This window comes from Triticum urartu, chromosome 6A (assembly GCF_056163025.1).
Source record: "Triticum urartu cultivar PI428250 chromosome 6A, HENAU_Tu73, whole genome shotgun sequence".
NCBI classification, from domain to species: Eukaryota; Viridiplantae; Streptophyta; class Magnoliopsida; order Poales; family Poaceae; genus Triticum; species Triticum urartu.
In genome coordinates, this window is record NC_141878.1 from 68292843 (window position 1) to 68319865 (window position 27023).

Here is a 27023-nt window from a genome sequence, read left to right on the forward strand (position 1 = left end):
AAAATTCAATAGGCATTTGTTTAATTGTTTTCACTACTGTTTTAATTATTTTAGAGCCCTTAAACATTTTATCAAGGTTTGGTTTCTCCACCAAAATTATCTATGCAATAATTGGTTCACCCCGAACATTTTTGTTTCGATGTTTGAAAACTTTTATTGTATGCCATATTTGGAATTTGAATTTTGAACCGGTTTTTGAACTAACGAGGGATTAGCAGCAGTAATTGAGGTGACGTGGCATCATTAGCGGAGGTTCACTGTAGCTTAATTATCCGGGCGTCACATCAACATTCCTTCAGCCCCCAAGTCTGTAGATTATGAGAGAAACAGAATAACCTATAGACTTACAATATAGACTGATACTTTTACCTCTTAATCTTTGCTTGATATTAGTAGAACAAGACTTCACCCGTAGTCCCCAAGGACTGGTTTATTTAATCATTAATGAATCGGTACTTCAGAATTGAACGCCATCTGTAAAATACTTAATATTCCGGTTTAAACTTGAAAAACTTGCTGAACTGCGTGCATTAGCCCCCAAGTGCCAAGTGTTGTTACTTTGTAAAGGACTTGGGACTTCAAATATGTTGGTAGAGTCATAAAAATTTGATTTGACATACATTAGCCCCCAAGTGTCAAGTGGTTTATTCATAAAGTATTTGAGACTTGAATCTTTGAAATTGGATACTGGAATTTGAGGCCAAGTCTTGATTTATCTAAATGTGTTCACAGAATGCATTGTCTGAACTGAACTCCCAACTGACTGATACAAAGACCCGGCTAGCGAACCAGGAATCAGAAATTAAATCTTCCACCTCCCAACTGCAAATAAGTCTTTCTGAAACGGAGAAGTTGAAGACTGACTTTGCTGTCAAAGAGAAAACGTGGGCAGATGAGAAGATACTTCTGACCCGGCGAGCTGAGACAGCCGAAACAGCTCTGAAGGAAATTTCAACTGAACTGAACAGATTAAAAGGTCGGGTGTCTCAGATGGTCGCTGCTATCTTTGGTAAGCTTCTTAATTTGATCTTTCATATGTGTTTCCTGTCAAGCCGGAATATGATCCGTTAACTGACTCTGTGAAAAATGCGTGTAGGTCCGCGAAGTAAGAATCTAGACCAAGACCCGTTGATTAAGATGAAAGCCATATACACTTTAACTACACAATTGTATATCGGCGCACAACGAGCTCTGGCAGCCATCTCTCCTACTAATCAAGGGTCTAACCGGATCAGTGACGTCCTGAAGAGGCTGTCCATTCTCCCTGCCAGATTCCAAGAGGTGAAACGCTCCTGCGCGCGAGCCGGAGCTTTGACTACCCTAAGCCGCTCCAAGGCTTGGGTACCAGATCTAGACCCGGCAGACGTGGCAAGGGGTTATCCTACCGTGAAGGGGGACGGGTCTCCTTTTGATCAGGATGACTTTATAGCCTGCGTCCGTGAAGTCCGGCCTCAGGCGACTAGCCTTGGAGATGACACCAATGTGGACAAGTATCAACCGTGGTTGACAGTGAAAATAAGAAGATGGCCCCTCCTTCCTATAAAGTAACCGACTTGATCCCACCGGTGAGAGAAGACACATTTGCCCCGGAGGTTGATCCGGTCGGCCTGATTGATGATGAAGCTGAATTTGTCGCCATGAACGGCTATGACTGGTCAAAACCCAACTTCCAGCAGATTCAAGATGTTGAGCCGGTGAGGGAAGGACAATGATCATCTTCATGGGCTTTAGAAAGCCTTGTAATAGCTTTAGCTGTTAAAAACACCGCATGTTTGCTTATGCCATCGCGCATAAAATGCTTCTATGTGAATCTGTGCTTCCGGGTGCCAATGTTTTAATGCTTTTCTTATGCCTTGTTTAACACTTGTCTCTGCAATGTTTAAACTCTGTTCCTGTGAACACAAGGAAAAAGGAAAGACCTGGCAAGGCGGTTTAGAAACAACTGGGTTTAAACACCTCTTTTACAGCCCATATTTCCACCTCAAAAAACAGAGACAAATATAAATAAAGGATAAGGTTTAATACCAACTCTGAAGTTAACGCAGCCGATAAGCGCGTGTAAGTAAAAAAACATACCTTGTCCTTGGTGATCCTTAGATCGCCGGTTTAAATAAACCGGGTGATGAATTTGAGAATTCAATATAAAAGTTGAGACTCCTTGAACATTCAATAATCATCATACCTCAGTAGCTCGTACCTTCGGATCCTTAGACCACCGGCTTGGATAACCCGGGCGGCTGTGTTGTCCAATAATTGAGCCGGCGAAGAGAATCAGGCCATCTCATTTGTAATATTGAAGCAACAAAAACTCAAAGGCAAGCAACAGATAACAAACATAATTTTAACTCTGTATTTAAAAGATTGGGGGTTTTTGATTCGAGTACGATCAGTAAACCGGACCAAAGGGGTTAAGCTAAGGTTCGAATACGACCATATAGCCCCCGGTGGCTTTGGCGTTGCGCCGATCAAGAGGGTACCGACAGCTATGTTCTCTTTGGTTCGAATACGACCTATGTTTGAACAAGAAGCCCCCAAATGACCTTGAGAGGTTTTTAACAACCCTGATTCGAATACGATCCAAGTCAGCTCAAAAGGGGTTAAGCTATGATTCAGATACGATCAAGAAGCCCCCAAGTGAGTTTGGCCTTGAGCCGATCAAAAGGGTTACAACAGCTATGTTCTCTTTGGTTCGAATACGACCTATGTTTGAACAGGAAGCCCCCAAGTGACCATGATATTTACAGCTAGATTCGAATACGATCATAAGCCGGACTAGAAAAAGGTTTAACTTGATTCAAATATGATCAGCTCCTTAATAGTCATTTGTGAAAAAGTAATAAAGATGCATAATCTTTGAAAAGAAAAGAGACCGATGGTCTTACTTTATTGCTTATCATCGTATATACAGGATGAACGTATGTACAGGATGAGAGCCGGTGGCTCAGGTATAGTACGGCCGAAGTTGAGCAATGTTCCACGGTCGGCGGGTCTCCTCTTCCGACTTACGTGAGTCTGCATGCTCTCGAACGTCAATGAGGTAGTAAGACCCGTTGTTTAATTTTTTACTGACCACAAAGGGTCCTTCCCAAGGTGGGGATAACTTGTGTGCATCTGAAAGATCTTGGATGAGCCGGAGCACCAAGTCGCCTTCTTGAAAAGTCCTGGTCTTAACCCGGCGGCTGTGATAACGACGTAGGTCCTATTGATAGATTGCTGATAGTGCTGCTGCTAAGTCTCTTTCTTCATCCAACAAGTCAAACGCATCCTGTCTGGCTTTTTCATTGTTAGCTTCAACATAAGCCACCACACGGTGCGAGTCATGACGGATGTCACTGGGCAATACCGCTTCTGCCCCATAAACCATGAAGAAGGGTGTGTAACCCGTAGACCTGTTGGGTGTAGTATTGATGCTCCATAACACTGAAGGCAACTCCTCTACCCAACAACCCGGCGTTCACTGTAAAGGAACCATAAGCCGGGGTTTTAGCCCTTTCAGAATTTCCTAATTGGCTCTCTCAGCTTGACCATTGGATTGAGGATGAGCTACAGAAGAAACATCAAGCCGGATGTGCTCTCGCTGACAAAACTCTTCCATAGCCCCTTGGGATAGATCGGTGCCATTGTCTGTGATAATACTGTGTGGAAAACCGAAACGGAAGATTATTTTCTTCATGAACTGAACCGCCATGGCTGCATCACACTTACTCACAGGCTCTGCCTCAACCCATTTAGTGAACTTATCAACAGCCACCAGGAGATGTGTCTTCTTGTCCTTAGACCTTTTGAAAGGTCCCACCATGTCAAGCCCCCAGACTACAAACGGCCAAGTGATTGGAATCATCTGGAGCTCTTGAGCCGGCACATGCGCCCGTTGCGCGAATTTCCACCTCTTGACGAATTCTCTCCTGATCCGCCAAGTTGAGGGCTCCAGCCCGCACCGGCTCATGCCTATATGGCCGGTTGTGGCGTTGAGCGTTACTTGACATCTCTGCAGATTCCATGTGCCTACTGTAACTTGGGCTCTAGCTTGGGCGAGGAGTTGAATGAATCCTGTCTCGACTATAGGAGTATGCATCTTGCTGGGCCAAAGCTGTCTGAAGCAGTTCTCTTACCCTCCGGCCATCAGGAGAGCTGCCAAACGAGCTGACGCCGCAATGAGGTTCTCCATGGGGTTGGAGAAGTGACCCGGGGGTGTTGATATATAATGGGGAGGAGCTGTATTCATGCGCGGCAGCTCCATGGTGCGTGGCTGAACTGGTGCTCCGGGCGTCCCGACCCGGTTAACCTCCGGCGGGTTGCTCCCTCCAGCTCCGGGTGTATGGAACAGATTCCTCGGATCCAGTGTTAGAGGCAGACGCGACTGAGTTTTCTGACGCCTCCTCCTCATGACTTCGTTTGACGCATTAAGATCCACGGAGAGCCGGAAGGTTTCTGCTTGAAGCTGCTGACCACGAGCATCCAAGGCTGCTCGTTCTGCTGCCATCCAGGTTTCCTCCGCAGCCAAATTTTCCTTAGCTTGCACCATCTCCTCCCGCACGCGTGCCACTTCCGCGTCATGCTGGGCTTTATCCGCCGGCTCTACCACGGCGGTTAACAGAGTCGTCAGTTTATCCATGAGGTCCATGAGAACCTAAGCCGGGGGGCGTGCGGGGTCTCCTGACCCGGCAACTGCTGACCCGGTGGCGGCTGCTGTCGCTGCGGTGGAGTTCTGCCCGGGCTGCGTCCCTGCCATGAAGACTCCGGCCCAATTTAACGGCTCAAGGGGGTCCGGAATACTGCTGCCATCAGAACAGCCCCCGAGCATGCCATCTTGCAGTTGGTACAATGAGTCCGTCTCACCCGTTGAAGATGCAGTATCAGAGTAGATGGCCGTCTCCCCGCCTTCCATCGATCCTTCGGAGTATTCAACGCCATGGACGCAGCCTACGAAGGCATGCTTCACGACAGATTGAACACAGGCGGACCCGGCACGCTGAGCCGTTTCGATGAGGTCGGTGTGGACATCCGGCTCAGGGCCTGACTCGCCGATCTGGCCGATGAAGACGTGGATTCCGCCGAAGGGGACCCGTTACCCGTACTCGATTAAGCCGGCCTCGGGCCCCAGCCTTTGTCGTCGATGTAGATCTTGCCGCGATGACTCTTGGTCATCCGGCCCACATCGTATCCCTTGAGCCCTTCGAAGTTGCCCTTCAAGAACTCAAATCCACCGTGCATTGGCTCCACGGTGGACGCCAGCTATCGTGGAATTGTCACGGCAGATGTCCTAGAGCAAGGACTTAGTCGTAGGGCCATCGCACTAGGAAGCTTAAAGGGGTTAATCGAGACAAAGGACACGAGAGAGTTTTATACTAGTTCAGCCTGTTACGATGAAGGTAAAAGCCTACGTCTAGTTGGGTTTGGTATTGTTGGGGTTTCGATCACCAAGAGGCTTAACTCGACGTCTTGGTCATCGACTTGTTGTTTCTTTCCCTAAACCGCCACCGGGTCATCCCCTTATATACACGGGTTGACACCAGGTGGCCTACAGAGTCCCGGCCGGCTCATAATCGTGTCCGGCTCGGTGACTTTCTTTATATGTCTTTCTGTACAAGTATTTCCTTACATGTGGCATTTTACAATATCGGGCCTTAAGCCGGCCCCTGACCTTTGGGCCTTCTATAAGACTTAATAAACTACAAACTTGGATGTTTACTGAACTTCTTGCGTAACCCGCCATTGAAGCTGACCTGGCCCCTCCTGGGCAGGTCTTAGCTGATAGTAATATCCCCAACAGTAGCGATGAGAGGCCATGTAGGAGTACATGGTGCGTTGTCTCATTGGAACCGTCCCTAAGCACTGAGTTCTATGTATGTTATCCAAGTCCAGTTACTACCACACATTGGGTTCCGATTATCCGGCCCCTCTCGGCTTATTAATCCACTTGATCTCTGTCCAGGAGTTGCAACTAGTTTCTGGCGTTTGTAGGTAGTGCTACTTGTCTACCAGGTGGTGTCCGACGGGACGGGCTTGGGACAGACTAGGCATCGTGGCACGGTGTACCAAGTGGCACCCGGATGGTGGGCTTGGGAACCCTGCACACATCGTTTGGGGCCGTAACTTCGGCCAGAACTCCTTGCGGATGGAACTCGAATAGGCGATAAACCTGGACGAGAGACTTGTGTGGTTAGTCAGGTCGTGGCCGACACCCTCGCCCGGTTTCCGCTTGAAGGTTGCTGAGGTACATGACGTGTACATGGCGATAAGTGGCGAGAGCGTGTGTGAAGAAGTACACCCCTGCAGGGTTAACATTATTGATACGTCTCCAACGTATCTATAATTTTTGATTGCTCCATGCTATATTATCTACTGTTTTGGGCAATATTGGGCTTTATTATCCACTTTTATAATACTTTTGGGACTAACCTATTAACCGGAGGCCCAGCCCAGATTTGCTGTTTTATGCCTATTTCTGTGTTTTGAAGAAAAGGAATATCAGACAGAGTCGAAACGGAACAAAATCAATTGGAGAAGTTATTTTTGGAAGGAAACACACCTGATGGACTTGGACCCCACGTCAGGGGAAACACGAGGTGCTCACGAGGGTGGGGGGCGCCCCCCCTAGGGCGTGCCCCCCTGTCTCGTGGGGCCCCCGTGGCTCCTCCGACGTCCTCCCTGCACCCATATATATCCACGTACCCTAAAACTTCCAGAACACAAGATAGATCGGGAGTTCCGCCGCCAGAAGCCTCCGTAGCCACCAAAAGTCAATCGGGACCCTGTTCCGGCACCCTGCCATAGGGGGGAACCCTCACCGGTGGCCATCTTCATCATCCCGGTGCTCTCCATGACGAGGAGGGAGTAGTTCTCCCTCGGGGCTGAGGGTATGTACCAGTAGCTATGTGTTTGATCTCTCTCTCTCTCTCTCTCTCGTGTTCTTGAGATGATACGATCTTGATGTATCGCGAGCTTTGCTATTATAGTTGGATCTTATGTTTCTCCTCCCCCTCTTCTCTCTTGTAATGAATTGAGTTTCCCCTTTGGAGTTATCTTATCGGATTGAGTCTTTAAAGACTTGAGAACACTTGATGTATGTCTTGCCGTGGATATCTGTGGTGACAATGGGATACCACGTGCCACTTGATGTATGTTTTGGTGACCAACTTGCGGGTTCCGCCCATGAACCTATGCATAGGGGTTGGCACACGTTTTCGTCGTGATTCTCCGGTAGAAACTTCGGGGCACTCTATGAGGTTCTATGTGTTGGTTGAATAGATGAATCTGAGATTGTGTGATGCATATCATATAATCATACCCATGGATACTTGAGGTGACATTGGAGTATCTAGGTGACATTAGGGTTTTGGTTGATTTGTGTCTTAAGGTGTTATTCTAGTACGAACTCTAGGGTTGTTTGTGACACCTATAGCAATAGCCCAACGGATTGATTGGAAAGAATAACTTTGAGGTGGTTTCGTACCCTACCATAATCTCTTCGTTCGTTCTCTACTATTAGTGACTTTGGAGTGACTCTTTGTTGCATGTTGAGGGATAGTTATGTGATCCAATTATGTTAGTATTGTTGAGGGAACTTACACTAGTGAAAGTATGAACCCTAGGCCTTGTTTCAACGCATTGCAATACCGTTTACGCTCACTTTTATCACTTGCTACCTTGCTGTTTTTATTATTTCAGATTACAAAAACTATTATCTACCATCCATATACCACTTGTATCACCATCTCTTCGCCGAACTAGTGCACCTATACAATTTACCATTGTATTGGGTGTGTTGGGGACACAAGAGACTCTTTGTTATTTGGTTGCAGGCTTGCTTGAGAGAGACCATCTTCATCCTACGCCTCCTATGGATTGATAAACCTTAGGTCATCCACTTGAGGGAAATTTGCTACTGTCCTACAAACCTCTGCACTTGGAGGCCCAACAACGTCTACAAGAAGAAGGTTGTGTAGTAGACATCAAGCTCTTTTCTGGCGCCGTTGCCGGGGAGGTGAGTGCTTGAAGGTATATCTTTAGATCTTGCAATCGAGTCTTTTAGTTTCTTGTTTTATCACTAGTTTAGTTTATAAAAGAAAACTATAAAAAATGGAATTGAGTTTGTCTCATACGCTTCACCTTTTTAATATCTTTCGTGAGTATGATGGAAAGGATAATTGTGCTCAAGTGCTAGAAGAAGAAATCTATAAAATGTTTGGCACTAAATATTTGAATGATGAGCATGATTGCAATGTTGTTAGTATGAATTCTTTGAATATCCATGATGCTAATGATATGCAAAGCCACAAGCTTGGGGAAGCTATGTTTGATGAAGATGATATTTTTTTGTCCCCCAAGTTTTGATGAGCAAATTTATTATGATGAAAGCATGCCTCCTATATATGATGATTATTGTGATGACACGTATGCTTTAAAGAATAATGATAACAATGAAACTTGTCATCTTGATTTCAATTTTCAATCCCATGATAGTTACTTTGTTGAGTTAGCTCCCACTACTATTCAAGAGAAGAATTTTGCTTATGTGGAGAGTAGTAAATTTTCTATGCTTGTATATCATGAAAAGAATGATTTATGTGATAGTTATATTGTTGAATTAATTCATGATGCTACTGAAAATTATTATGAGGGAGGAATATATGCTTGTAGGAATTGCAATAATATCAAGTTTCCTCTCTATGTGCTTAAAATTTTGAAGTTATGCTTGTTTTACCTTCCTATGCAAGTTGATTCTTGTTCCCATAAGTTGTTTGCTCACAAAATACCTATGCATAGGAAGTGGGTTAGACTTAAATGTGCTAGTCATATTCTTCATGATGCTCTCTTTATGTTTCAATTCTTATCTTTTATGTGAGCATCATTGACATCATCATGCCTAGCTAGGGGCATTAAACGATAGCGCTTGTTGGGAGGCAACCCAATTTTATTTTAGCTCCTTGCTTTTTGTTCCTGTTTAATAATAAATAATCCATCTAGACTCTGTTTAGATGTGGTTTTATGTGTTTAATTAGTGTTTTTGCCAAGTAGAACCTTTGGGAAGACTTGGGGAAAGTCTTGTTGATCCTGCTGTAAAAAAAACAGAAACTTTAGCGCTCACGAGAATTGCTGTCATTTTTATTTGGAGAGTGATATTTAGTTAATTCTTTTTGAAGATGATTAATAGATAAATTCCTCAGGTCCAGCAATTTATTTGAGAATTTTATGAGTTCCAGAAGTATACGTTTGATTCAGATTACTACATACTGTTCTGTTTTTGATAGATTCTGTTTTTCATGTGTTGTTTACTTATTTTAATGAATCTATGGCTAGTAAAATAGTTTATAAACCATAGATAAGTTGGAATACAGTAGGTTGAAAACCAATATAAATACAGAATGAGTTCATTACAGTACCTTGAAGTGGTGATTTATTTTCTTATACTAACGGAGCTCACGAGTTTTCTACTTTAAGTTTTGTGTTGTGAAGTTTTCAAGTTTTGGGTAAAGATTCGATGGATTGTGGAATAAGCAGTGGCAAGAGACTAAGCTTGGGGATGACCAAGGCACCCCAAGGTAATATTCAAGGACAACCAAGAGCCTAAGCTTGGGGATGCCCCGGAAGGCATCCCCACTTTCGTCTTCGTTCATCGGTAACTTTACTTCGAGCTATATTTTTATTCACCACATGATATGTGTTTTGCTTGGAGCGTCAATTTATTTTGTTAGGATTTTCTTGCTGTTATTTATAACAATGTTTTACATCTTCTATTTCAATAAAAGTGGCATTGATAGCCTTTACTATGCCTATGTTACAAGTATACATGTTGCTGTTTGAAAACAGAAAGTTTACCGCTGTTGCAATAATTCCCTAGAAAAATCAGAATGTGATAACATGTTGAAACTTTTTGAATATTAAGCTCTGATAAATTTAATACAGTGAAAATTTTATTTCATAATTTTTGGAGCTATGGAAGTATGTATGTTGCTGCATTCTTTACAGACTATCCTGTTTAGGCATATTGCTATTATGTTTGCATTGTTTGCATATGTTTGATTCTTTAATGATTCTATTTGAGGATAGGACTATTAAATATGCAAAGGCCTTTAGTATGCAATGTTGAATAATAATTTTAGTGATTTACTACAGTAGAGTATGATAAGGTTTTGGCAATGGTTTATACTAACTTATCTCACGAGTCCTTGTTGAGTTTTGTGTGGATGAAGCTTTTGAGATTTAGGGAGACCTTGATATGAGAGGAATTAAGGAGACACAAAAGCTCAAGCTTGGGGATTCCCAAGGCACCCCAAGATAATATTTCAAGAAGTCTCAAGCGTCTAAGCTTGGGGATGCCCTTGTTGGCATCCCACCTTTCTTCTTCAACAATTATCGGTTAGTATCGGTTGATCCTAAGCTTTTGCTTCTTCACATGATGTTTGCTATTCTTAGATGTCGTTTTATTTTGCTTTGCTTGCTGTTTGAATATAGTACCAAGATCTGTAATTATTAAATGTTAGAGAATCTTCACATAGTTGCATAATTATTCGACTACTCATTGATCTTCACTTATATCTTTCGGAATAGTTTGTCGTTTGCTCTAGTGCTTCACTTATACCTTTTAGAACATGGTGGTAGTTTTATTTTGAATAAATAGATGAACTCTCATGCTTCACTTATATCATTCTGAGAGTCTTAAATAGCATGGTAATTTGCTTAAAATACTAATATGCTAGGTATTCAAGAATAGTAAAATTCTCTTATGAGTGTGTTGAATACTATGAGAAGTTTGATACTTGATAATTGTTTTGAGATATGGAGATGGTGGTATTAGAGTCATGCTAGTTGAGTAGTTGTGAATTTGAGAAATACTTGTGTTGAAGTTTGTGATTCCCATAGCATGCATGTATGGTGAACCGTTATGTTACGAAGTTGGAGCATGATTTATTTATTGATTGACTTCCTTATGAGTGGCGGTCGGGGACGAGCGATGGTATTTTCCTACCAATCTATCCCCCTAGGAGCATGCGCGTAATACTTTGTTTTGATAACTTCTGGATTTTTGCAATAAGTATATGAGTTCTTTATGACTAATGTTGAGTCCATGGATTATACGCACTCTCACCCTTCCACCATTGCTAGCCTCTCTAGTACCGCGCAACTTTCACTGGTACCATACACCCACCATATACCTTCCTCAAAAAAGCCACCATACCTACCTATTATGGCATTTCCATAGCCATCCCGAGATATATTGCCATGCAACTTTCCACCATTCCGTTCATCATGACACATTCATCATTGTCATATTGCTTAGCATGATCATGTAGTTGACATAGTATTTGTGGCAAAGCCACCGTTCATAATTCTTTCATACATGTCACTCATGCATCATTGCACATCGTGGTACACCGCCGGAGGCATTCATATAGAGTCATACTTTGTTTTAGTATCAAGTTGTAATCATTGAGTTGTAAATAAATAGAAGTGTGATGATCATCACTCAATAGAGCATTGTCCCAAAAAAAGGAAAGGCCAAAGAAAAAAAAGAAGGCCCCAAAAAAGGGGCAATGCTACTATCCTTTTTTTCCACACTTGTGCTTCAAAGTAGCACCATGATATAGCAAGTCTCATATATTGTGCTTCAAAGTAGCACCATGTTCTTCATATAGAGAGTCTCATATGTTGTCACTTTCATATACTAGTGGGAATTTTACGTTATAGAACTTGGCTTGTATATTCCAATGATGGGCTTCCTCAAATTGCCCTAGGTCTTCGTGAGCAAGCAAGTTGGATGCACACCCACTAGTTTCTTTTGTTGAGCTTTCATACATTTATAGCTCTAGTGCATCCGTTGCATGGCAATCCCTACTCACTCACATTGATATCTATTGATGGGCATATCCATAGCCCGTTGATATGCCTAGTCGACGTGAGACTATATTCTCCCTTTTTGTCGTCTCCACAACCACCATTCTATTCCACCCATAGTGTTATGTCCGTGGCTCATGCTCATGTATTGCGTGAAAGATTGAAAAAGTTTGAGAACATCAAAAGTATGAAACAATTGCTTGGCTTGTCATCGGGGTTGTGCATGATTTAAATATTTTGTGTGGTGAAGATGGAGCATAGCCAGACTATATGATTTTGTAGGGATAGCTTTCTTTGGCCATGTTATTTTGAGAAGACATAATTGCTTAGTTAGTATGCTTGAAGTATTATTATTTCTATGTCAATATGAACTTTTGTCTTGAATCTTATGGATCTGAATATTCATACCACAATTAAGAAGAATTACATTGAAATTATGCCAACTAGCATTCCACATCAAAAATTATCTTTTTATCATTTACCTACTCGAGGACGAGCAGGAATTAAGCTTGGGGATGCTTGATACGTCTCCAACGTATCTATAATTTTTGATTGCTCCATGCTATATTATCTACTGTTTTGGGCAATATTGGGCTTTATTATCCACTTTTATATTACTTTTGGGACTAACCTATTAACCGGAGGCCCAACCCAGATTTGCTGTTTTATGCCTATTTCTGTGTTTTGAAGAAAAGGAATATCAGACAGAGTCGAAACGGAACGAAATCAACTGGAGAAGTTATTTTTGGAAGGAAACACACCTGATGGACTTGGACCCCACGTCAGGGGAGACATGAGGTGCTCATGGGGGTGGGGGCGCCCCCCTAGGGCGCGCCCCCTGTCTCGTGGGGCCCCCGTGGCTCCTCCGACGTCCTCCCTGCACCCATATATATCCACGTACCCTAAAACTTCTAGAATGCAAGATAGATCGGGAGTTCCGCCGCCAGAAGCCTCCGTAGCCACCAAAAGTCAATCGGGACCCTGTTCCGACACCCTGCCGTAGGGGGGAACCCTTACCGGTGGCCATCTTCATCATCCCGGTGCTCTCCATGACGAGGAGGGAGTAGTTCTCCCTCGGGGCTGAGGGTATGTACCAGTAGCTATGTGTTTGATCTCTCTCTCTCTCGTGTTCTTGAGATGATATGATCTTGATGTATCGCGAGCTTTGCTATTATAGTTGGATCTTATGTTTCTCCTCCCCCTCTTCTCTCTTGTAATGAATTGAGTTTCCCCTTTGGAGTTATCTTATCGGATTGAGTCTTTAAAGACTTGAGAACACTTGATGTATGTCCTGCCGTGGATATCTGTGATGACAATGGGATACCACGTGCTACTTGATGTATGTTTTGGTGACCAACTTGCGGGTTTCGCCCATGAACCTATGCATAGGGGTTGGCACACGTTTTCATCGTGATTCTCCGGTAGAAACTTTGGGGCACTCTATGAGGTTCTATGTGTTGGTTGAATAGATGAATCTGAGATTATGTGATGCATATCGTATAATCATACCCACGGATACTTGAGGTGACATTGGAGTATCTAGGTGACATTAGGGTTTTGGTTGATTTGTCTTAGGGTGTTATTCTAGTACGAACTGTAGGGCTGTTTGTGACACCTATAGGAATAGCCCAACGGATTGATTGGAAAGAATAACTTTGAGGTGGTTTCGTACTACCATAATCTCTTCGTTCGTTCTCTGCTATTAGTGACTTTGGAGTGACTCTTTGTTGCATGTTGAGGGATAGTTATGTGATCCAATTATGTTAGTATTGTTGAGGGAACTTACACTAGTGAAAGTATGAACCCTAAGCCTTGTTTCAACGCATTGCAATACCGTTTACGCTCACTTTTATCACTTGCTACCTTGCTGTTTTTATTATTTCAGATTACAAAAACTATTATCTACCATCCATATACCACTTGTATCACCATCTCTTCGCCGAACTAGTGCACCTATACAATTTACCATTGTATTGGGTGTGTTGGGGACACAAGAGACTCTTTGTTATTTGGTTGCAGGCTTGCTTGAGAGAGACCATCTTCATCCTACGCCTCCTACGGATTGATAAACCTTAGGTCATCCACTTGAGGGAAATTTGCTACTGTCCTACAAACCTCTGCACTTGGAGGCTCAACAACGTCTACAAGAAGAAGGTTGTGTAGTAGACATCAATTATCTATTCGAATAGCCGTTTTCCTCGGATATGGAAACTTGGAGGACTTATGTAGTACATAGACAACTTGAAGTGGATACTCTAAAATACGCAAGATAAGCGTGAGTGCTATGGATGGCCTTCTCGTAGGAAGACGGGAACGGATCCATAGTGGAGTATTGATATGGTGAATATGTGGACTCGTGTGCGTCTCCTCACCTTAAAGAAGTTTTTGATACTCGTAGTATAGGTTAGCCACTGAGTCAAAGCTGGCTTGCTGCTGTTAAAACTCCACCACCCCCTTGTTGATAATGTTGCATATGTAGATAGTTCTGATGTAAGACTAGCTGAGTACCTTCGTACTCACGTTTTCTTATTTATGTTTTGCAGTTGGTTACACTAGTGACTTCGACGAGTAGCTTGTATCCCAGCTACGATCTTGTACCCTTGGGAGGGTCGTGTTTAGTCAGGCTTCTTAGTCTTTTCCTTTTGTAGTTGTCTGTACTCAGACATGTAATGCTTCCGTTGCTTGTATGCTCTGAATGATGGGTCATGAGACCCCTGCTTGTATTGAATGCTATGTGCCTCTTCTGGGCCTTTATTTATATAAGTTTGAGTTATGTTGTGATGCCATATTGTACAGCACATACTTGCATGTTATGCGTACGTGTAACGTGTATTGCTATGTGTGGGGTCCGCCAACCTAGTTGTTTATCCCTGGTAGCCTCTCTTATGAAGAAATGTAGTCTTGTGCTTCCATGAGCCATAGTAGTCCGCTACAGCCCGGTTCACCGGAGTCCTGCTAGCCCGGCACTACTGCTCTGGAACACTTGACTGGCCGGCATGTGATTCACTTTGTTCATGTGCCTGTCCCTTCGGGGAAATGTCACGCGGTGACATCCGGAGTCCTGCCTAGCCTGCTACAGCCTGGGTTCCCGGAGTCCTGTTAGCCCAGCGCTACAGCCCGGATTCACACGCTGCTGACCGACATGCTCGATGTTGATTCATGTATGTCTGTCCCCGTAAGTTGGTGCCAACTTGGGTTCACGACTAGTCATGTCGGCCCGGGTTCTCTGTCATATGGATGCTAGCGACACTATCATATACGTGAGCCAAAAGGCGCAAACGGTCCCGGGCCAGGTAAGGTGGCACCCGTGGGAATAACGTGCGTGAGGCCGCAAAGTGATATGATATGTTACATGCTAGATCGGTGTGACTTAGGATCGGGGTCCCGACAACCATCAACCACGCCCATATGGATGGTGAAGGGCTGTGTGCGCGGCCGACGAGGAATCCGTCCCGAGGCATCAGGCGTGAAGTCCTCGAGGAGGTCCATGTGGACCAGCACGCGCTTCTTGAAGCCGGAGTGACCGACGTCCGACGATGGAGCACCCCCAGCACCAGTGGCGATACGGGGGGCGAAAGTGACTTGCTGGACCTTGGGGATGGCCGAAGGACTCGCTGACCACGCCCACAGCTTCAGGCATGTTGCGTCCTCCTGACGGAGAGTGGCGATGTCGAAGTAGTGGACAAATGTGTCCGGGCCAAGCACTTGCGCCGCCACGGAATCACTCCATGCGTTCAGCGAAACGCTCTCGATGCAAAGGTGAACACGGAAGTTGCCTTGAACCACGTCCACCTGCGCGTCCACCCTCCAGTTCGCCACGTGGATGTCAAGGCCGGCGTGGCGGAAGCGACCCGGGGACGCCGTGACCTTGTCGCGGTGATGCTGGTATTCGAACAGGGCGAAGAAGTCCTCTGGGTAGTGTGGAACCACCTTGACGTGCTCGATGCCGAACTGCACTTGGAGAGCTTCGCGGATCTCGGCGGCGTTGACAGATGGCCGATTCCCGCCCAGCCAGATGAAGGCACCTAACCTTGCAAGCCAAGCAGCGTTTGCCTCCATCTCCGGGGTGGTGACGACGATGACGTGGCCCTCCTCTGGGCGCAGCGACGGGTCGCCGATGTGCACAGGCTGCCGCGCCATGGTGCCCGCGGCCGGGGGAGGATGAGGCCGCGGCGAGGACCTCCGCCCTACTGCAGATGTTGGAGGAGATGCAGCAGGAGGCGCCCGACGACGAGCAGCAGCAGCGGACGAAGATGAAGGAGCAGCAGACGACAGAGGGTTGGAGCAGTCACGCGCCCTGTGGCCGACCCGCCGGCAGCGGAGGCAAGTGAAGGGATTTCGGCAGTCAACTTTGTTGTGGCCCTTGAGGAGGCAACGATGGCAATCTCTGTCTCTGTACTTGACGAAGCCTCGCTGCCCAGGAGGGGAATAAGAAGAAGCCGAGCGCCGTATTGAATGCTGGTGGGTGGGGAGCTCTCTCCACCAGTACACAGGCCGCACCCGCTGCCACTCCGCCTCGCAGCTAGCATCAGCGGCAAAGCCGCGACTTGACTCCTCAGCAGCGGGCACAGGGCTCGAAGCACCATCTCGCGCAGAGCGCGACTTGAAGGAGGCCGACGCCGATTTAAGACATGGCCGGTGAGCACCATGAATAGGGGGAGGAGGAGTGGCCTCCAGCAGGATATCATTAACGGCAAAGCTTACCGAGCAAGCAGGCGCCGTCCCATCGCGAGCAACCACAGCCGGCGCAAAGCGGCGGGGCACCAGCTTGGGCAGGCGGATCTGAGACAGACCCCGCCAGCTGCGAGAAAAGGGCCGTGGCCAGCACAGATCTGGCATACCGCGGCGAGGGGAACCCGAGGGGGGGGGACCGCGGCGAGGTCGATGGGGCAGAAGCCAGCGGAGAGGCGGCCCTGATTTGAGCGGCGGTGGCTGCAGGCGTCGGAACGACGCGCCGCAGGAGCGTGGGAGCGGGAGGGAGCATAGCGAGCCGTAATATTTTTATTATTCCTTTTGAGTTCCCATCAGGCATTTTGTATACCATGAACCATGATCCCCAAATTAATAATGTAGAAAGTACTAGTAATTATTTGAAGATCTTTTGTGTCATTTTCTGCAGTTGATGCTTCCCTATAAAGCGTGTCAGTGTATGCATTACACAGCTGAAATTTGTATGCCAGTTGCGCGTCGAGTTGTGCATCCAATCAATTTGTGATGCAATTTCCACACCCTAAACATTTCAAATAAACTACAACTTACGAATGTATGTAGACTTATTTTAAAATATAGATTCACTCACTTTGTTTTGTATATAGTCATTTGTTGAAATCTCTAGAAAGACAAATATTTAAAAACGGAGAAAGTATAGATTCACTCATTTTGTTTTATATGTAGTCACTTGTTGAAACCTCTAGAAGTAGTAGATAGTTGATGCTTCCCTATGATGTTTTCTCATCTGAAAAAAAAAGAGAAAACACCGGTCAGGAAATCGTTCTTTTTACAGCCAAGCCCCCCAAAAACCTCAGCAAACCCCAAGGGACGCGGCCAAACAGGACACCCGGTCAGCCGCCCATGTTGCGCACGGCGATCGCCGCGGAGGCCCGGCGGCGCATCTCCCTTGCCCCGGCAAGATTCGCGCACGAGCTCGCGCAGGCGCAGGCGCAGGCCCAGACGGCCGTCCCTGAGCGGGGCGGCTTTGATCCATCGTGGGCCCCGCTCTACAGGAGAATCTCGAGGCTGTACGGCAGGCCGCCGGGAATGGTGGCGGCGGAGATGGACAACTATCTCCGCAAGCGGCGCCCGCTCTCCGCGGACCAGATCGTCGCCTACGTCCGGAAGCTCCGCAAGTTCAAGAGCAACGCTTGCGCGCTCGAGGTGAGTCCCCACCCCCAATCTCCCCGCAAAATTGTGGCTTGATTTGGATCGGGATGCGTTTGCGGCTTCATATATATTGCTGTTCGATGCCACATTTGACATAGTACTAGCGTATTCGTGCTGAAAGTAGTGGGTTCGGGATGCATCTCCATTCCGCATTCTCTTTGTGGATAATTTCGATTTAAGGCCACACTATTGGAAATGCACGATGCAAACTGAATGTTCCTTTTAAGACTGAAGAATGGGCCAGGGTCAACTGATTGTGTTGGCAATCACCACAATGGTAATTTGATATCTGACGCTAACTGAAACTAGGTGCCATACTGCACATTGCTCCAGCTTCAGAGGTCAGCATTATAGGCAGGAAGGGAATTGTGTGTCAGTAATAATAACGGTGATATATGTGCCGCTGCCTGTCCTTCCTGGGAACTTTGAAGAGGTGCCGCAGCTTCCTTTTCTTTCTACCCCCTCCGTTCGGAATTACTTGTCACAAAAATAGATGTATCTACAACTAAAATACATCTAGATACATTCATTTCTTGGACGAGTAATTCCGAACAGAGGGAGTAAATATTATAGCTCCTTGGTTTTCACTTTTCGTTGTCTGATAACGTGATAGGAAATAGTATGAAAAAGATGATTGTGTATAAGATGATTTTGGCCTCAGACTTAGACACTTGGTGCATTGAGTTGAATTTTACTGAAGTGGCTTAATAAATAAACATTAAAAGATTGGACTTAAATGACCAGTGAGTCGGTGGCTTTAGGTTCCATTACGCGTGTTGATTTAGTGCATCCATGCAGGTGCTGACGTGTAGAGGAGGGAAGCAGATGGCTGTATTTGAGAGGGATCGACAGTCAGACCTGTTGTTATTTTAGTATAAGGGTGATGTTTTGTAAAACAGATAGGCCACAAATGCTGGGCCTATAAGCAACATGTTGATGTACCAGCAGTTTTCTTTATGAAACCCTGGATTTTCTGTATTTGCACAAAAACTAGCAACTGGTGGGTGTTTGCTTAATTATAGTGTTTTTTAATTCTTGAAACAAGCTTCACTTGCTTTTGGTTGGAATTGAACAGTTTATAGATTTTAGGAATTAGCCAGTTGTAGGTGGATACAAAGTCCTGACAAGTGAGCGGCCCTAGAGCCGGGAGGGGGCTCTGAAGGGCAATTGGAGAACTAAGGACATGATAGAAGTTGGATGTTCTCCACGAACTCAGAATGTCCCGTCAGACTACAACAGCCCTCCAGTTATTTATAGCAGGGGATGTCCTAGGGTTACTTCACATTTTACCAATATGAACTGTAAACGACGCACAGAAGTCATGTTCTCACGAATAACTGGTGGCACTATCGCCTATATGCACTTTCCATTTCTTGGTGTCTGGTTTCAGATGTAAGATTTGGGACCTTTTGTACACCATATCTTCACCCAACGAGACCCCCTAACTCTTCCGTACATCACGTTTCTTGTTGTCATATCATGAGCCTCCTGTCCCTTCCCAGCGTGGCTTGGAAGTCTCTCGGCCCTGGTCCTCTGGGCGGTGGGGAGGGGGGGGGCATGTTGGACCGGCCCCGGGAGATTTCTTTCGAAGCCAGGCCTTCTGGAGGCGTACGGGACATTCAAGTGGCCTTGGGTTCCGGGTACCGCCCTTTCCTCTCACAACACTGTTTCTCGGCCTTGGGTAGGATCCTGGGAGTCCCCTCCCCTCCCTTCTTCATCCATAAGTGTCCTTTGGGCTCTCACAATGCTGTCCCTTGGTCTTGGATCAGCCCGGGTAGGGATTGACTCGGGCGCACACTGGCACAGGAATCGGGGACCGTAATCCATTTCCCAACACCAGTAATTTAGGAATATTTGTAGAGGCATATGTTAAGGTTAGGACTGAATCCAAAATAATACATGTCGCTACGATAAAGAGATAGCATGGGAGCGTTTTGCTGCACTCCCATCAGAAAATGATTCTTCTACAAACAGTATTTCCAATCAATTAGAAACTCAGTTATGAAGCTTATGATTGATAATTATGAATGCTGTCACCAGAGAGAATACATTGAGAGAGAAAATGCATTTGCCATGAGCTAGTTCATTAGAACAGTGAATTTGTGTTGTAGTTAACGTTTCTAACAGACAATTGGTAGAAACATTTTGATGGGTAATTTTTTCAAACAAGCATCTCTTTCATGTGCTGTACAAATAACCGCTGATCAAACATATACAGTCTGAGATTTGAACAATGAGCTCTACCACAAAAACAATTGATGGTTAAGAATGGTCTTAAGTAGAGTTAATTTCCAATTTTGGGAATTAATCTGCCATTGGTAGCTTGCCCGTAACACACTCTACTGCTAAGTCGGGGATATCGATTCTCACACATAAATAGGCAAAAACCTGGAGAAAATATGTCCTAGAGGGAAGGAAAGTAAGACTTCACAATAGGAAATGAAGGTTCAAGTTCTAACAGTAGAGGTTTAAATTATGATGGCATTAATGCGTCTCTCCTAAGGATCTTTTTTATGTTCACTGTAGAGATTTCATATGCTGTTCTGGTGCAACCTCTTTCTGAGCAGAGTATCTTTTTTATGTTCACTGTATAATATCCAGCTGTGTTGTTTTGTACCCAGTTGATGGACTGGATGGAATCTCGTGGAGCAAAGTTGATACCTGGGCATCAAGCGCTGCGGCTTGGCCTGGTTTCAAAAGTGCATGGGATACAGGCAGCTGAAGAATATTTCTGGAGCCTTCCTGATAAGTCAAAGAAAACTTATTCATCTTTGCTTAACTGCTATGGTGAACACAGAATGGCAAGCAAAGGTCTGGAACTCTATGAGAAGATGAAAGTCATGGACATTGTTCCAAATACACTGTTGTACAACAACTTGATGACTTTGTACCAAAAGGCGGGCCAGCCAGAGAAAATCCCCTCCACATTTGAAGAAATGCGAGAAAGTGGTATAAGTGCTAACAATTTTACATACTGCATATTGATAGAAAGCTATGTTACAATGAATGACCTGGAGGCTGCAGAGAAAGTCCTGGAAGAATTGCAGAAGGTGGCTCCAGTTCACTGGTCCTTGTACACTATGATGGCAAACAATTACCTCAAACAAGAGCTGTTTGGAAAGGCAGAAGTGGCCCTAAAGAAAGCTGAGGAAGTCATGGATAAAGCTGAGTTGTTGTCCTGGCATTTCCTCATCTCTTTGTATGCCCGTTCTGGCAATTCAACCGAGCTTAAGAGGATCTGGGAGTCTTTGAAGTCCACATTCAAGAAATGCTCGAACAAAAACTATCTTGTGATGCTTGAAGCTCTGAGTATGATTGATGACCTTGAGTCTTTGCAGCAAATCTTTCAGGAGTGGGAATCGAGTAATGAACATTACGACATGAGGATAACAAATGTCATGATCAAAGCTTACCTTGATAAGGGCATGATAGACGAAGCTGAGGCTATCCGTCAGAGCACCATGTCTCAGGGCCATTGCAACGGGAGGACGGTTTACATGTTTGCCGAGTTCTATTTGGACAAATCTGATGTTACCGCGGCACTGGAGATCTTGAGAGATGCAAAGAAGATGCTTACGGCACACAAATGGGTGCCATCGGAAAAGCTTACGAGCAGATTTCTGAAGCACTATGAAGAGTCAAAGGATGTTGATGGTGTGGAGTCTTTCTGCGAGTGCCTGAAGAAGCTCGAATGCCTTGATGCGGAAGCTTATGAGGGCATGGTGCGGACCTATATAGCTGCAGGTAGAACCAACCCATCCATTGCTCAGCGCATCGAAGATGATGGGATTCACGTTGGCCCTGAGACGACGAAATTGCTGGAGCGTGTTTCCGGCAATTGAAACTGAGAAGGAAAGAAACTTTGTAAGAACTCGAGGCCACTGTAGAATTTTTCTTTATTATAGAGCAGAATTATGACTTGTTGAAGATGTCGTTATCTCGTGTAAAACTTGATGTCACCGGATGAAGTACATGAATTGAAAGGTCTTTTGGCATTTTACATTTGACCCCCTGACTACTGTGTACCATCTATCTAAGCTGCTAATACGATGGAGGAGTCATTTTCAATTATTTTCATGTTGCTCAGGTACTTAACCAGTCGATTGCAGTACCCAGGTATTCTCTAATGTTTAATGTTGCCGACCATTCGTGAAGAGGCACAAGGAAGCGGTGAGTGATTTCTGATATATTATTTGTTTGCGCCAGGTAGTGTTTTTTTTAGGGAAACTGGCTTACATAATTAATCAACCATTTGGGGTACAATGCAATGTCGGGCGAATGTAAGAGCTAGATTTTGGCCAGTTTTTCTGTATTTGAAGCTTACCAACAAGACTCAAAGGCCTAGATAATATAATCTCGCGGTGGTTGTTTGTCTATCAGGATTAAGTATCAGCACCAAACTTGTATAAGCTGCAGTTGGAATTGTATCTTTTTTATTCCTAGTGACAGCGGTTAACTGATAAAGAGACAAAGAGATGTGCTCCCTGTTATGAGTCTATAACTGTAATAATTTCCATGTAACTCTGCAAATTCAGAAATAAGGTTTGTACTTGATACTTACAACTTGTATTTGAGAAAAAAAATAGCTCGAAGTTGTGTTGAAGGACAGGGCACATCATATCTGGCATATGTTCTCCTGATTCAGTTTGTAATGGAAAGTGTGCTCAGTGTGTTTGACGGAACTAACTGAAACCGTTCTAATTTATTCTCGTGTCGTGGCAGCACAGGCCGAGTAAATTGCACAAAACCACCGGTTTGAAGGTTAGGTTTGCGAATAACATTGTAATACGTTTTTTTTTTTGCAGAAAACACCACGTCTTGTGTAATCTTTTTGCAAAAATCACTGATGGGCGGATTAGGGTCATTTGAACGTGTTTATGACTTATGGGCCCCTCCGTCCCCCCACCCTTCACGCGCGTGGTAGTCGCCATTGGCCTCCCCCTGCCGCAGTTTGCTGCCGTCGTGGAGCGGAGAAGAGGAGAGAGAGCGGCGGTGGCTCGATCCAGATCGAGGTCGGCACGGCAGCGGCTCCATCCAAATCGAGGACGGCGCGGCGGCGGCTCCAACCAACCGAGGACAGCGCGATAGTTGAGCATTGCGGTTGGGCTCATCGCTGGTTGCCGGCGGGGGAGATGGAGGGCGATGGCGTGGGTGGGCATGGAAAATGATTTTTGTCCAGTCATATTTTTACAGAGAGCGGAGAGAGATGGAGAAGAAGGCAGGGGTGCATGTGTAAATTTTACGCCATGTAGGCAAAAATGAGTCCCATCTGTCATAATCTCAGTTAACAGAGCCAAATCCGTCGATCAGTGCTTTTTGCAAAAACATTACTGAAGATATGGTGTTTTGTGCAAAAAAATGTATTATAGTGTTTTTCGCAAACCTAATCTTCCAACTGGTGGTTTTGTGCAATTTACTCGCACAGCCTGAGAGGCATTCCATCGGGTATTTTGTATACTACTATGAACCAAGAAACCCAAATCTTGTGTTAAAAAATTGTGAAATACACTCTCCGTCCCATAATATAAGATCGTTCTGCAAAACAGACTGCAAAACAATCTTATATATTGCGGTTGAAAACAATTTTATATTGTAGGATGAATGAAGTAACTTTCTATGACATGGATGTTGATAATGCATTGTGGTACCGCCACTTACTCGAAAGCAATTATTTGAAGATCTTTTTGTGTCATTTTCTGCACTTGATGCTTCCCTATAAAATGTGTCGGTGCATGCATGAAACGGCTGAATTTTGTACGCCAGTTGCGCGTCGACTTATATACATCCAATCAATTTGTGATGCGTGACGCGATTTTCACACCCTGAACTAGATCGTTTTTTTTTTTTGCGGGATCCTGAACTAGATCGTTGATGTTCTGTTGATACTGGTGCAATGTTTTTTCTTGTTAAAAATGTGTCTACAAAATGGAAGGGAGATGCATCCGGAATGTTGTTGGAGCATTTCCTATACAGACACAAAGTGAACACGGCTTGGCTCATATAGCTACATCATAAATGGTCGCAATCGGTGCCTATTATGAAGAGAGAGATACATGTACATCTCTCTTAGAATATCTTTTGGTGTAGCTAAAAAAGAATTTTTTTTTGGTGTGTATGTTTTCTGATTTTTCTTTTCAATAAAAGACCCGGCATGAAATCATTTTTCTCGCCAAGGTGATCCGCTCTCCCCCTATCTCTTTATCATCATTGCAGACATCCTGCAACAATTAATCATTAAAGCTAACAATGATAGCTTCCTATTTCACCCCCTCTGCCAATATGCAGACGATATCCTTATCATTGTCAAGGCCTCTTCAGATGCCGCAAAGCACCTGAAGGCTATCCTTGATGATTTTGCTGCGGCCACTGGACTCCAAATCAACTTCTCAAAGACGACCTTCTTTCCACTAGACGTTACCCCTGGTGAGGCAGCAACCCTTGCTGCCGACCTAGCCACCGACATCGCCTCCTTCCCACAAACATAACTTGGTCTTCCTCTCTCCCCGCATAAGTTACCCCCGTCGGCTTTCCAACCAGTAATACATCGTTGTGACACTTACCTCTCCGGTTGGTGTGCTCTGCTTCTCTCTCACGGTGGTAAACTTGTTCTTCTTTCTGCCGTACTTGACAGTTTGCCCACGTACTTTATGCTCTGTTTCTCTCTCCCCGCCCAGGTTATAGAGGCTATCGATAAGCGTAGGCGTACCTTTTTCTGGTCTAACGATGAGACTTGCTCCGGAGCAAAATGCTTGGTTGCTTGGGACAAAGTCTGTACTCCTCGAGCGGCAGGTGGTCTAGGTGTTAAGAACTTGCGTGCACAAATTTTTTGTCTACTGCTGAAATTTGCTTACAAATTCCTTCATGCCGACAACCTACCTTGGAAGGACTGGTCCTCCACCACTCACCTCTCCACATAGGCCTTGGCAAGAACAGCTCCTTCCTTGCCAAGACCATTTTTAAACACCTTCAGAGTTTGAGAGAGATCTCCCATTGCACCATTGGTAATGGTTGCTCCATCTTCTTTTGGTTAGATCGGTGGCTACAACCAGAACCACTGGCTATAGTCTTCCCAGCTCTTTTTTCCCACCATACAAACCAAAATGCTTTAGTAGCCACTATTTTACAGGATGGGATCGAACTTGCCCTTCATAATCGTTTAACCTCTACTGCGATCTCAAAGCTTGCCTCTCTGAACTCTTTGTTGCGGGATGTTTCACTTTCCCAGGTACTGGACTCTAGGCGGCTACTTAATGGAGATGGCTTCTCTACTCGGGGAGCTTATGCCGCTCTCTCTGCCCAGCTTGCTGACCCGATGCTCTCGGCTATTTGGGACTCAAGAGTCCCAAAGAAAGTAATGATTTTTGGCTGGTTGTTCTACCTTGACCGGTTGAACACTGGGCAGAACCTGCGCAAGAAAACTATCCTGGACTCGGATGTCTGTCCTCGGTGCAACAGCTCGGTGGAGGATCGTGATCATCTCTTCTTCTCGTGCCCATGCTCACCGGATCTAGCAACGGCTTGGGCTCCAGCCGCTCGCCGCGCCCATCGATGGGCTCTTCTCCACCACGCTCCCGTCAGCGCTGCCTGACACCGTTCGACCCTTTATGTTGCTCCTCATCTTGTGGAAGATTTGGGATGCTAGGAACAAAAAGGTCTTCCAGAACCTTGAACTCGATGCATCCCAAACTCTTCGTGCTATTCTAGAAGATTTAATTACCTGGTCTCATCGTCTTAGGACTGAGACGTTAAAAGGACACGCCGGTCTGTGGCGTGACTTCCTCTCCTCCCGCAACTTGTAAACTCTGAGTTCTACCGCTTTTGAAATATATTCAGGTGGGGAGTCTCCTCCCCCCCCCCCCCGGTGACCATTTCAAAAAAATCATTTTTCTTTTCTTTTTCGCAGCCAAGTCCCCAATAAACATCAACAAACCCAGGGAACACGACCGTACACGACAACCAGTCAGAGCAACTCCAACCGGCCGACCTAAACTGTACGCGCGTGTCCGTTTAAGACGAAACAGACCAAAGCGTCTGCCCAACTCGGGATCCCGCCCAAATCAAGGACCCAAACCTAAATCGTGTCCGCTCAGTGTCCGTCTAGACGCATTTCAGGCCCAAATTTGTGTCTAGTTTGCCTTCATGCGGACACGAAGCAGACATGGCGCGCGTCCTCTCTGTGTCCGCCGCGTCCCCACTAGTTGGCCGCCCAACCACCACCCATGGTTGAATTAAACGCGGCCACCTACCTCGGTCCCACATGGCAGTGGGTGGAAGCTGTCGGTTGCCATCCTTTTCAATACAAGCATGCAGGGGGGAGGAGGGCTCATCCACTTCCACCCCCCGTCCAAATCTGGCCACGCTTGCTCCCTCACCGACGACCAGAGCCCCTAGCGTGCCATGGGCTTCTTCAGCAGCAAGGGCAAGGGAAAGTTCTTCCCTAGCACGAGCTCGCGCACCGCTGCCACCACCTCCTCGACGCGGTCCGCCGGCACGGGAGAGAGATACCGCTAGCCCCTCAAGTACTCATATGTCAACCTGCCCCATGGTTGCATCTAGACCTGTACCGTATTCCAGTGCCGGCGGTGCCCCGGTCAGCGTGGACGCACGCGGAGGAGGTGCGTAGGCGTCACGAGTTGCTGACACCGGAGCAGGCGGCTCCCAGCGTATGCGCTGAACTCTTCCGCCTAGGAGCCCTGGTTTGCGATGGAGTAGGAGGAGGAGCGTCGCCGCGACATCCAGCTCAACCCCACCGTCCGACCGCCGCTCTCGGAGGCCGAGCCGGAGGAGGAGGCGGCAGCCTACTAGGCCGCGCTGGAGGCCACCATGCAGCATGCTCTGGAGGAGAACGGTCGCTGTCGTGGAATTGTCACGGCAGATGTCCTCATGGAAGGACTTAGTCGTGGAGCCATCACTACGGGTTAGCTTGAAGGGGTTAAACCGGACAAAGGGACACGAGAGTTTATACTAGTTCGGCCCCTTCGATGAAGGTAAAAGCCTACGTCTAGTTGTAATTGGTATTGCTGGGGTTTCGAAGACCAGGGAGTGAATCCGCTTTGTCTGGCTTCGAGTTGTTGTTTTTTCTGTCCCTGAATCGCCGCCGGGTCACCCCTTTATATATTCAGGAGGATCCCGGCCGGTCTACAGAGTCCCGAGGCTGGCTCATACAAGTGTCCGCCTCGGTCTCTTCTTTCTTATCTTACAATGCAAGTTTATACAATCATGGTGGTTTACGATCATGGGCCCTAAACCGCCTGTGGGCTCTGGGCCTCTAAGCTTCATCCGTAAAGCGCCATCTTCCGGGTTTC

The 27023-nt window shown here is 45.8% G+C and overlaps 2 protein-coding genes across 3 annotated transcripts; one reads left to right on the forward strand and one right to left on the reverse strand.

Moving 5' to 3' along the window:
* Window positions 1-15152: 15152 nt before the first annotated feature.
* LOC147963972 (uncharacterized) lies at window positions 15153-16810 on the reverse strand. Its single transcript, XM_087528467.1, has one exon. The coding sequence runs from the start codon at window positions 16675-16677 to the stop codon at window positions 15187-15189; it is 1491 nt and encodes a 496-aa protein (XP_087384593.1). The 5' UTR covers window positions 16678-16810; the 3' UTR covers window positions 15153-15186.
* Window positions 16811-17345: 535 nt separating this feature from the next.
* On the forward strand, window positions 17346-22272 carry LOC125512540 (pentatricopeptide repeat-containing protein At4g01990, mitochondrial). 2 transcript variants are annotated; one of them, XM_048677640.2, is made up of 3 exons: window positions 17346-17712; window positions 20340-21582; window positions 21806-22272. In XM_048677640.2, the coding sequence occupies exons 1-2, from the start codon at window positions 17410-17412 to the stop codon at window positions 21558-21560; spliced, it is 1524 nt and encodes a 507-aa protein (XP_048533597.2). In that variant the 5' UTR covers window positions 17346-17409; the 3' UTR covers window positions 21561-21582; window positions 21806-22272. The 2 variants fall into 2 exon arrangements, with proteins under 2 accessions (XP_048533597.2, XP_048533596.2); XM_048677639.2 differs by lacking the exon at window positions 21806-22272 and having other exon boundaries at window positions 17347-17712; window positions 20340-21718.
* Window positions 22273-27023: the final 4751 nt, after the last annotated feature.